This window comes from Vanessa atalanta, chromosome 22 (assembly GCF_905147765.1).
Source record: "Vanessa atalanta chromosome 22, ilVanAtal1.2, whole genome shotgun sequence".
Classification (NCBI taxonomy): Eukaryota; Metazoa; Arthropoda; class Insecta; order Lepidoptera; family Nymphalidae; genus Vanessa; species Vanessa atalanta.
This window is the reverse complement of record NC_061892.1, coordinates 7,734,619-7,747,872: the sequence shown is the minus strand read 5'-3', so window position 1 is coordinate 7,747,872 and position 13,254 is coordinate 7,734,619. Positions and strand designations below refer to the sequence as shown.

At 31.1% G+C, this 13,254-nt stretch overlaps 1 protein-coding gene across 4 annotated transcripts in view; it reads left to right on the top strand.

Moving 5' to 3' along the window:
• Window positions 1-685: 685 nt before the first annotated feature.
• The window catches only part of LOC125072824 (protein Wnt-7b-like), a 54,007-nt gene continuing 41,438 nt past the window's right edge, over window positions 686-13,254 (top strand). For all 4 annotated transcript variants that reach the window (XM_047683530.1, XM_047683528.1, XM_047683529.1 and 1 more), the window contains exon 1: window positions 686-972. In XM_047683530.1, coding sequence (XP_047539486.1) covers window positions 848-972 — 125 coding nt within the window. In that variant the 5' untranslated portion in view covers window positions 686-847. The remainder of the gene's footprint in view (window positions 973-13,254) is intronic.

Here is a 13,254-nt window from a genome sequence, read left to right as displayed (position 1 = left end):
AAATCATCAGTGGCGCTTAAGCTTTTCTTTACACGAAATTATATTTTATTGTTTAGTTACAATATTCAAGGAAATAATTGTTTTGCTTACGAAGAGCAGAATGTTCAATAAAAAGAAAGTTAATTCAGATCAATTGTTCTATACATAGACTAAATTATTTTTCTTTATATAGTACTACTGAAGTGTTTATTGTGTAAAAATAACATAATGGTTAAATAAAGTATTGGTCCGTACATATTTCCCCACCTGGCCATGGTCTTCTCTTCTTTTAAGAAGAAGAAATAACATATTCCATCAGGCTGCTGATTTACATGGTATAACTGTAAACGAAACATGGTAGTTACCGATAATGAATTAAAAATACAAACAATCCTACATTTTTAATGTTGGTTTATTGAGTTTGAAGAAAATGTACTCAAAAATTTTATATTCAATATATAGTTATATTTTAAATCTTTTTGTATTATTATAATCTTATTCTGTGTTCGTATGTATGTTTTTCCCTAACATTTATTAATTATACAAATATCCAACTAAATAAGCACCTAATTATGTACAAATATTAAACCAAACCACAAAGTATTAGCAATCGATATAAGCACTCGTTTAAACAAATATTTTACCTCTCAGAAAAAAAAAACGAAATCAGTTTTAAAAAAATCAATTAAAACCTTCACAGTTAAACCTTTTTTAATTCGCTCAATAAACCAAAACAGTGTTCTTGTAAGCGACAAAAAATAATGCTAAATGCGCAGTGGTTAAAAACAAAAAAGATCTCGACTAAAAAGTGTCAGTGAATATGTGTTTAAGGAGATAAAATCGAAACAAATAATTAGGATGTGAAGCCATGTTGGAATGCGTGCGTCGCGCGGGCCCAGTTGTACGCGCGTCGACTAAAACTGGACAAAATTTCCTGATAACAACGAGACTTGTATTTTTTCTCGTTCCCTTCATTATCCTCCTGTCTGTCAGGTAAGTTGATTATTTCTAAGGATAATTATTTGGTAAAGACTGCAAGAAACCTTAAATAGTTTGTATGTTGGTTGTAATAGGTTTGGCTGCTTTCGTGGCTGTTTTTTCTACCAATTTTTACTCTTTTTACGCTATTATGGACGGTGGTGACCAGTTGCACAAAGCCCTACCACACCACCCACCACCACCCACATCATTGACACCAATAAAACAGCAATACTTTGTCTTCCAGTGTTCCAATCTGAACGATGCATGACCCAGTTATTAAAGCAACTTATAGCCAGTGGTGATTTTAGGAAGGTTTTACAAAATCAGTAAAAAAAAACCTAGAAAGCCAATCTGTTTGATTTCCACGCACGTTATTCTGTCGCCATTTTGGTTTTTTATATGGCTTTGAAATCACATAGAAACTTTTAATCTGTTAATATAAATATGTCCGCTTAGATTTGTCTTTATAATATAACATAAGATATATACGTTTTTCCAACTGTTTCCTTATTCAATTTTTGCACCTCGTTTTGTATTTACATAATTGATGCAAATATATTGACCCAGTGAATTACAAACAGGGGGTCATTCTACTAACAAATTATAACTTTATATCAATCGAATCGAAATGTAATCGTAGCAATTCAGTAGTTTCCCTTTTGTACTAAAACAGTCCAGTTGCAGTATCGTAACCGATATAAATAAGTAGAATTGTCCCTCAGTCACGATTAAGTTAAGGTTTGTGAGGAGGTCGTAGTTGGAATAGTGTCTGGAACGTATTGTAACCGTTATATGTTAGTAGATTTGACCCCACCACTCCGTATCTCATTATCGCGATATATATTTTCGATAAATATTTCACATAAAAACCAAAACCCGTTACATTTTTTGTGTGCATTGACACTAGAAAAAGTTAGCTCAGATTCTAGAATAACTGTACGGCTCATACAAATATTTGTCACGAGTGATAAAAAAATTAACTAATTTATACTTTCTCAATATATATACATAGTTTTTTAAATATATTTGTATTTACAGATAATTTATTTTGAATATATATAATGATATACATAAAAGTAAAGTAGTGGCAGCATATCTTAGAAGATAGACTAATGCACAAAATATACAGCCAAAAAAAACCATAATAATTGACAAAGTACAAGTTTAAAAAAAATATAATTTTTAGTATACTAGATTGTGTTGCCAGCAGCACCAAAAGAGTGTGCAAAATTTCACCTCAATCGGTCAGGTGGAACTTGTTTAAAAACATGGTTGCATGACCGACACATACTGAGACGTGAAAATAAAATAAACGACCGTAGTAAACAAATTTAAACAGTCGATTAACTGGACTTTGACAACACAACTATTTAAAAACAGACTCGAAACTCACCGCTGAACACTATCTTAAACTGTTTCGAAGTGAAAAACGACAATGACAAAATATGTAAAATGAAAACCTTATATAATATAAACGCATTAATATTCAATCAATACCGGATTTCAATATTTCTCGGGTGAGATATGAGTGAGTTCAAACGGAATAACACTGCCCATCAACCGATATAGTTCATAAGGAAAATTAATAGAGCATGTGTAAGAAATGAGTTATATTTTATTAAAAGCAGCAAGCGTATGCCTCTTTTTAACAATTGTCCGATATAAGTAACGCTATAGTTAGTATGTTGATAACATTATGCCAGAAAACTTCACGGCAATAATAATGAATATCAATGTTTCAACAACTCGCCCGCTAAACATCGTGTTTATTCAACAGATTTTTAGGAATTTTGAAACCTATGGCAGGTTTTGTTTTGATTTAATTTCATTGTAAACGGACGTCTGTTCACACGATTTACATTTGTTTTTCTTATACAGCCATAGCACCGCCCTCTACCCAGCCAGTAACTTTTATCCGCTCTCTAATAAATATTTGTTAAATCGTAACAATTTACAATCAAGAAACCTCTTTTCTGCATATCTACAGCTGGAGCTCTTCAAAATAAGACCATAACCGATCTTCTACGTGCAAAAAATCAGCTTACGCTATCAGTATGCAAGATTGGATAAACTATGTCGAACATATACTATTTATTGAAATAACAAAATGTAAGTTCTTATCATGAGCCCATTTGCTCCTCTAACATAAAATTTCAGAAAAAAAAAACAAGTTCCACGTAGGCGAACATAAATGATTAATATTTTGTTGAAAAATGCGAAATAAACTTGTTCTTATCTCATCTCTATAAAAATACTACTACTAACTACTACTAGCAACGGTAATGGCACATAAAGTTAATACATACATAGGTTTATGCTTTAATTAAACAAAATTAAAAATAAAATGAAATAAAATGAGCCGAGATAGCCCAGTGGTTAGAACATGTACGACTTAACCGATGATTTCGGGTTCAAACCCAGGCAGGCATCACTGATTTGTCATGTGCTTAATTTGTGTTTATAATTCATCTCGTGCTCGGCGGTGAAGGAAACATCGTGAGGAAACCTGCATGTGTCTAATTTCAACGAAATTCTGCCACATGTGTATTCTAGCAACCCGCATTTTAGCAGCGTGGTGGAGTATGCACCAAACCTTCTCCGCAAAGGGAGAGGCCTTAGCCCAGCAGTGGGAAATTTACTGGCTGTTGATGTAATGTAAAAAATTAAAATCATCTTTTCCGTGATAGTAGATACCCAATACTTGATTGGAAATCGTAGACCAAATCTGCTCAAGCGCTAAAAGCGCTAAAGCATTTAATACTCAGCGCTGAAGGAAAACTTGATTCAATTCTGTTACATGTTCGACAAATCCGCAACGTGTGCAACAGCATAGTCAGAGCTCAAAACATTCAGCGTAAGAGAACAGAAAATATAGAAGTAGGAATTTTTGAGCAATCACTTGCTTGTATTATTATAAATACAGTTTTATTATTAAGGAAAAAAATTATGGTCATATAAAGTAAACATCATTACAAGAAGGAAGGTTGGATCCATATTTCATATAAAAATTAATGAATGCGCTATTAAATCACCAGAATAATATATTATAGCCTAAATAACCATACATCATATTAAACCATCGTCAAAGATTGACGCAAAATAAAAATGAGGCGGTTTTTTTTTCAACAAAAGATTATGATATGATAATAACAGGTACCCCGTAATTATGTTCAATAAAACGAAAATATAAGGCGAACCGCACAAAACGAATTTTCAATACATACAAAAAAACAAACAGGCAATCAAAATCTTTATGAACATCAAAACCTATTAAGCTTACATGCGACTTGAATGGTAATAAACTCGGTTGACGTTTTTAAATGGGCTTAACGCAAACGAGTCCGTTTTCGGTTTGCGTTAAGACTTGATACGAGGCGGCCAATTATGATTTTTTATCGACTCTTACACAGGGTAACGTTACACGAATGTCAAATGTTTTATTTTTGTTTCTTTCTGAGTGATCTTAAGTTCGAATTAAGTTTCAAGGTTCTATGGAATGGTCCTGATTGAACGAATAATTCGATTTTATTTCCGGTCCTTTTTTCAAATTCTTCTAGCTCCTAGCTGGAAGAGATTCAACTATGTAGCAATAAAATCGCCAAAATTGTACGCTTCTTTTATTTCGACTGTATCCGTGTTTTATTTATTTATTTTCTGTTTGTGGTGTACAATAAAGTATAGAGTAAAGTCAAAGTGGCTCTATTGACAGTCTGAGCGACCATGCTTTGCGGAATTATTATTTTAATTTTGATTGAACCTCATATTATTTATTATACGAATGTATCTCGTTAGTCGACCATAGAAATCTGAAGTTTCCACGGTCCTCGGCTTAAATACAACATCGGGCCACTAAACAGTTCATCTGTCAAGAAGTTCCCAGAAGCACCCCGAAGGCTAGAAGTCGACTGTATTGACACTCTCGAGCCTTAAAACCATTAAGCCCTTAGTCCTGCGCCTGAACTCCAACCGGTCGTAGCAGATAGTCATTAAGATTATAATCTTCATAATTATGAAAGTTCTGTAGGCAACTGTCTATTCTCCGTTTGGCAGTGTGATCGAAATCAGTCGGGTGATCATCATATACTTCCAACGAAGAGTTACAAATAACGTTGTTTGTTTTACATGAATTATCTGTTGTTACTGTTGAAGTATTGTTTTGAATTCGAAACCCATTAGTGATATACCTGATACGTTCAATCAAATTCCATTACCCTTTTAATAAAAGTAAAAAGTAGCCTTTGTCCTTCCTTAGAGTTCGAGTTTGCTTTGTACCAAATTTGATCTAATTCCGTTGAGTGGTTAGACTGTGAAAGAGCAACAAACAGACAAACAGATAGACGACTTTCATATAAATAATATTAATATAGATTCAACGTAGCAATACATAGAACAAGTATTTACTTTATTTCATAATATAATCGATGCGTCAATAGCAAAATAAACAGTGATACCGTGTTATTTCTGAACGTAACTTGATGCGATCAAACCCATTATTACTGCCAATCCTTTAAAGCTGCCATAACCACTTAATGTGAAATTACCTTCCATCCTCCTTTATAATATAAATTAAACCCTACACCTTTGACTTAAAGTACAATTTGCAATAGCAATCGCTTAGGAAATGACAACTGATCACTTCGATTCGGAACTCAACTCCTCCCATCAACCCACGACTATAAGTTTATTTTCGGTAAACGTCAGCGTTAACGTTTAATTCAGTACATCATTTATTGATGTGGGTAACGTAAACGCGAAGTTATATGTAAATGGATGTTCAGCTTGATTAGTGCTGTCAGTCAAGTATCGATATTGATGGCGTGTGAATGACGAGCTAGATATATGCAGTCACGTTAGTTAAATTACTATCTGTGATGAAATTCATATGCATCGTAAGTAGGTTCTTACGAATATGGAATGCTATTTAATGAATAATTTGAATCGATAATTATAACTATAAAAAGTATTTTATCATAAATTTAAAAAGTTTTCCATAATGTTAAGTACATGTAACGCGTACAATGTCCTTTTTTAGAGCTTATGCACTGTTTTTTCTTTTACTTTAATAAATACTAATATATGTATATTCGCAAGTACAACAAATATTTTTTTTTTAATTTTGTTAAGGTCTGTGAGCAAATAGATCACTCAATAGTAATAATAATTCTACTATGTTTGAAAAGTACTTCAAATTGTTGATTTTTCTAACAAAAAGCCGCAAAAAAATATGTTTCGCCAAAATAAACAAAATTTCTTGCCATAAATTTAAATTAAATTTTAAACCTTTTTATTCCCCCAAAAAAGCTGTCAGTCATTTTAGTAAAAATGAATATTGGTAAAAACAACAGTTGTGTATGTACGACCGGTATATCATACATACGTATATCGGTCTCATCAATGTTAACAGCTACAAATATCTGGTGCTTTTTGGGTAATTAATTACAATCCCTATCACTGGTGTGTAGTGTACAAATACTAGCATTAAAATTCCAGAAAAGTTGTTTATCAAAGTGCCAGATGATATTGAAATGACAGTTTTTGCCTATATGACGTCACACCATGGCGGCTCGTGTTTTAGATCACGTGACAAAAAAATTACGACTTTAAATTTTAATATAATTAAAAAATCATGTGCTTTTATGACTCAAACTCAGAATATTTAAGTATATTTCTGCATATATTTTAATTTTTATAAAATTACATAATTTATTTTCCACTATCGAAAGTACCCTATATATATACTTGTAAGATATAAGAATATAAGCCCTTCTTAACTTGAGCCGTTTTAGAAAAAAATAAACCGGAATTTTAAAGAAACGGCGCGATAATATTTTAAAAACATCCTTAACCAGACCATTTCTTATTTAAATCTCGGTTTTCTGAGAACCCATCAAATATTGCCGAGCGAAAAAAAAATTTGGACCAACATTCCAAAAGCTAGTCTGACTCATATTACGTAGACGAATGTTTATCGTACCTTAGTTTTAATATATAATTATTTTGTCTACATTTTTAAGAAAACATAGGTCTATGTGTTTTGAATTTTTATTTATTTTTTATAAAATTAAAGGCGGACAGACAAATGGGCCACACGATGGTAAGTGGCCACTGTCCATAAACATTGGCGCCTTATTAAATTTGACCATTCGTCCCAATACGCGACCAACCTTGGGAACTAAGATGTTTCGTCTTATGTACATACCTGTAGTTACGCTGGCTTTCTCAAACTTTAATCCAGAACACAATAAAATCAACATATACTGTATTCTAGTAGACAAGTCTAGTCTAGTAATTTTACATAACTATACTAAGTGAAGCTAGCACCGGTTCGGAATGTAGATTCTACCGATAAGGACAGGCAAGAAACTCAGTAGTTAGTCAGTAGTACCATATTATGTAGTGGTAGAATATATGGTAAGTGAAATGCAAAACGACGCGACATTTTGTTAATATGTCAAAAGTGCTATCACTTTAATTATTAACTATTAATGACGTATTAACAAATTGTTAATTACTACACTCACTACCATGACTTTGTATTCGCTTATGATTACGTATTCGCTTTTGTTGCTTCACTTTAATGTCACATGCGCTCCATCTGGCTTTCGTTTTAGTATCTGAATTTTCAATTAATATTATCAATAACGATATTTGGTGTTAAAATTGTATTAAAATATCAATTTTAATATAAATATAATATACAGAAACACCTATGTAAGTATTAATACAAAAGCATATAACCAGCAAGCAACTAGTAACATAAAAAAATAAACCAATCATAATCCTTCCCTACATCCTTGAATAAAATAATTATTCCAATAAGAGGATTTTGACTTTCTATGGTTCCTTCCAGTTAGCTAAGCTGAAGAGTTTCCCACTTAATCGGTCGGCACCAACCGTTTGACATTTAACGACGCATTTAAAATAAATTAAACGCGTTCAAATTTAAATGTAAATTCAAACGTAAGCATTGTTAACGCATAACGTTTAAGGTTTAACGATTAGTTTTGCTTTATTGTTTCACAAGCTTATTATCTTAATCTAAATGTTTCTTAACAATATTAAACGATTTAATAGCGACCCGATACAATTATCAAAGTTTATTCGAATGACTGAATGAATGAACGATCGTTAATATGGAAAATTAATCCCCCAATTCGTGCTAATCAAACTTAAAACAAGTAAAACTAAATCTCGTATGTAATTTATGTTTATGTCAAAATCTATGCATATTCCACCACGCTACTCGAATGAGAATTGTTGGATAGACATCTCCGTCACAATTTCATAGAAATTACACACATGCAAGTTTCCTCACGACGTTTTCCTTCACCGCACGAATTATGAACATAAATGAAGCACATGAAAATGATGCTTGTCTGGGTTTCATCCTACAATAATCGGTTAAGATAGTAGATTAAGGATCTACATAAAACGTATTTCATAAAACTCCTTTGGATTACGCACCGCACGCGAATATTTTTCGAAGATTTTTCTAAAATTTCAATAAATTATAATCATTTATTTATACACTTAAGCCTTGCTCATGAATCGCGAATCATTGACTACAATCTCATGAACCATTTAGTAGTTTTTGAGATTATCATATTCAAATATACTCTATGTATTAGGTACTAACATATTACTCTATGTATTACTGACATGAAATCACTTAAGTCTTTCTTAGACCGAATGATAAAAAACAAATTCGTAAACCCAACTTATACTAATGCGTATTTAAACGAAACGGATACTAAAATAACGAATACAAAACGTAACAAAACAATTAATTATATTAATAGTGATAAATAAAATTACTAAAGCAATTAATCTTACATTTTATTGTTTCTGTATTGGCATTTGATCGTTGAACGTGAGAACAGAATCGTTACAATAATTTACACCTGACGAATATATTAACTTTATTAAAACTATTAATATTGCATGAATTCAATACATCCATTGTTTTGTCGTACTAGCGATATAGATTTCTTAGTTTATTTGAATTGTATAAGTAATTTTTCATACAAAGAGGTTCTTTCTTTTGTGTTATATGGTTTAAGAATCTGCTTAATTCATATCTATGTTCTCCACTTTAGTAACGTCGTTGTAACGTGCATGGGTATTTCGATGCACACAGCACCAGCGATTTCAACATAAACTTCATGAGGGAGAAACGCGTAAGTGCGTTTATCCAGAGACAGTAGACGAGATTTTCCATGTCTGTATGAAATAAATATATAAATATTAATATACATATGTATATCTGTATAAAAAATAAAATATATCTTATCAATGGACGTAGAAATTTTGTTTTTTAATTTGTTCATAGTAATTTTTGGAAATATTTGTTTTTTTTTTAATTATATTTTTTTTACTGTAATTATAAACTACAGCAACACATACGTCAAGGACAAATTTCAGACAAACTTTGTACGCTATAAAAGTACTTAAATGTGAATTAAACTGTACGTGCTCATAAAACCATTTTTCGGTTCATTAATTTCAAAATAATGTCATTGATCTTATCAAATGTTATAGCTTGCAATCAACATTACTCTCAGAACAATGCAAGGTCTAGACAAGGCTAACATATAATTACACTTACATAATAAAATAGTTATTTTATTAAACGTCAAATATAACATAACACATATTGAGACATACACTTTACTTAGAATGTAATCCTTTTTAATAATAGAAATATACTCATAATTTTAATAAAAAATATTGTGCCTGGAAGAGATTGGTACTAGCGATAAGGCCGCCTCTTGTAAGGTAGATAAGCTATTATATGGAATTCTGGGAGTTGGAATCCATCCCATCCCACACAAGCCTGTGTTTCCATAGTTGGTTGTTCTCCCATGAAATTAGCCGCTGTGACCAAAATTAACCGGACGACATCATCAGTTACACTGGCTATTGAGCAATACCTAATATTATGTATTGCTGTTTGGCAAGAGAATATGTCGGTTACCGAGTACAGTATACATGTATCAAATTATCCGACCACGTATACTGCCCGGCCGTACACCGGGTGATGGTCACCGAATTATCGACTAGATAGACGGCGTGTCTTATAATGATAATTTAGTACTTAAATATATTTATTTTGCCATTAATTATTTTATTATAAATATTATGGTTAACATTTTTAGAGAGTTTTATAGTCACGTGATATTTTAACTGTATATAATAATCGTGATGTTTTTCGAACTAAAATACTGATATTTTTTTATGTCAAGTCAAAATTGTGTAAAATATGTATTTTGCTCGTGAGCACTTCAGTAAGTGCGCGTCGAGATGTCGCTATTAACATATTTCTCTCAATTGAGTATCGCAATTTTTATCAATACATTATTATATGCAGATGAAAATAATGATGCAGTAATAGTTTTATTCCAAATTCAAATATGTTCGTTAGACTTCAACTTCAATAAACCAAAAATATAGTGCAAGGACGTAACCATGGAATACCTCAACCATTAGATTAATAAAACCCTGAATATAAATGAACACACCAACTTATCCCATTTAATATCGTATAATAAATGACTCATCTCTGCTTCATTAATAAATCCTGTCCTCCGTAATCTTTTCACTATTATCACGCTTTTGAAATCAGTACCTTGCCTACGTTATACTTAGATTCATGTAATAAGATTAAAACGATTTCAATTCCGTTCCTTTAAAGCACAGATAATAACATGTAATCTTATAAATAATGTCTCAATAGAACCTTTAATTTATATAATCTGTGGAATTGGGATTCAAAAGTTATGGAATACAATTTTGTATCGAGGGTGAACAGGTTCTAATTGATAATAAATTTGAACATATTTCGTTAGTTTGATATATATTTAACAACCTTATGCAAATTAAGTATCATTTCATATTTGTATAGGTTAGTATTATAATTTTAGAAAGTTTTGTTCAGTAATTATACATAACAATTGTAACGGACTATGACCATTTTTGACAGTGTTTTTTCTCAGGCTTCAAGACTAAAATAATACCATGATAATTTTTTGCCAAGTATGGCTATCAGATAATATGTTTTGATAGAAAACAACTTTGCATTTGAAGCACCACTGGACGGGAGTCCATACTTTCATGGGAAAAAAAAATATTAATTAAATTAGAACGAAGATAATTTTATGCTTTTCTATACAAACATAATCGAAATAGACTAAAGCAAAACACTTAAAATTATAATATTAAATTAATCATGAAAATAAAATTTACAATCTTTTCTATCTTCAAATCATCTACATTTTTTTTTTTACCTCATCCTAAAATATTAGTTACGAAGTAACAAGCTATACAGACGTGCCTTATAAAAGTTTCCGAACTCGTTACGAATATAAAAAAAAAGTTAACGGTGACATCTGACTGACACAAGTAAAAATGTCGCTTATTGCTTTACAAAAAGTAGTCGGTAACTGGATACACGATAATAGTATATCATTACTGGCCGGATGGACATACGTACAATGCGACACGGTCTGGGGAACGTGGACAGAGCATCATTACGTTATTATATGTATTCTTTGTAGTTATGAGGTCGTACATCTTTTCATATGAAAAATTACTTTTATATTAATTAATTTATTATAATTGTACTATTTTATACATTTTTCACTAAGAATTTAGGTCGACTATGTAAATTACGTGTCCGTTCATCAATATTTGCACTTGTTTACGTAAACAACTACTAGTTGGTGTGAAGCATTATCGTTATTTAAATAAAACTAAAAACTTTTACTACTTGACGCCGTCTGTTATATTAAATTTTTGGTCATGTTATTTATATTGATTGAATTGGTATTTGTAGAACATGTCACGAGTAATACTAACCCAGACGGAATGGCCACCAAGGTCTCCCCTTAAACAACATGTATATTCATTATAGTTTGCTATTTATTGTTAGTTAAATAAAATATGTTTGTTCGAAATAATAAAAAGGGTTCTCCTAACAATTCCTATTAATTAAAATATTTGAAATAAAAAGGCCTCTTGTAAATTCTAGACTAAATAGCTAAGGGACCATTAAATTTTACGACCACATTATCAAAAAACTCATATGTCATACGAAAAATCCCGTTCGAGATTCCCGATTCGATTCGATCGGTTTAGACAAAGAGAATATTTTTGTAGTCAAAGTCGTCCAGAAATTCCTCACGGTCGCCGGACGTAAGCATGCAAATAATCCAATCTTCAAAGAATTCAGCCTTTGAGGCAAATAAAATAAATAAGACTTATTAGCTGGAACGAAGATGCGGTGGTCTCGAAGTATACGAAACATGTGAAAGAAATTCCTGATAGCATATTACATGAAATAAAAGTTTATTCCACTTTGGACACACACACACAAAATAATTATAATATATTGAATATATATTAAAGAAACATTACATATTATATATTAAATAAATCTAGTTAGTTCTTTATTTAAAGCAATTAGCGTTCCTAATTTGACTGATGACTAATTTCACGATCAATATTACATATAAATTTATGATATTTATATTTCATTAAGAAAAACGTAAATTAAACAATGAAAAAACGCATGAAAATTATTTTAATGTATACTAATATTATAAATGGTAAATTAAGTCTATATGTCTGTCTGTCTGTTGCTCTCGCGGCCAAACCACCGAACGGTATTTGATGAAATTATGTATTAAGTACCTAAGCTTGAATTTTAAGGGATATTTTTTATGCCGCAAGTGAAACCGCGGACAACAATTAAATTTAATATTTTTATGTCAAAATTCATATTATGATGATAAACAAAAACATTAACGTTTTTGATTTTATTATTTTGCAGAAAATATCGTTAAACCTTATTCCTTATTCAGCTTTAATAAGATATAGAAAAAAGTATATTGTACTCGCTATTTGGCCTTTAGCCCAATAACTCGTAATAAATAATAAATTGATAAAAATATTATATATTTTTTGTGTATAAATTAATATTGAAACAAAGTTAAACGAAAAACCGCAATCGAATCCAAGAACCAAGTGGAATTATACAATGGAATGTATCTGTTTCGAACGCACGATATATTATCATTAGAACGATATATGGAATTATCGAATCTCATTAAAATAGCTCCCTTGATTTATGTAAACAAGACCGAGTCTTGTAATACTACAAATTACCAGAACATTAGGGTAATTTTACGATAACATAGTCATACTAGATGTTACGGGCGACTTGCGGCCCTGGTTTTATATTGTTAGTCATAGTGACTTTATTCATTCGAGAATATTTGATTTGAATTTAGTAATTTA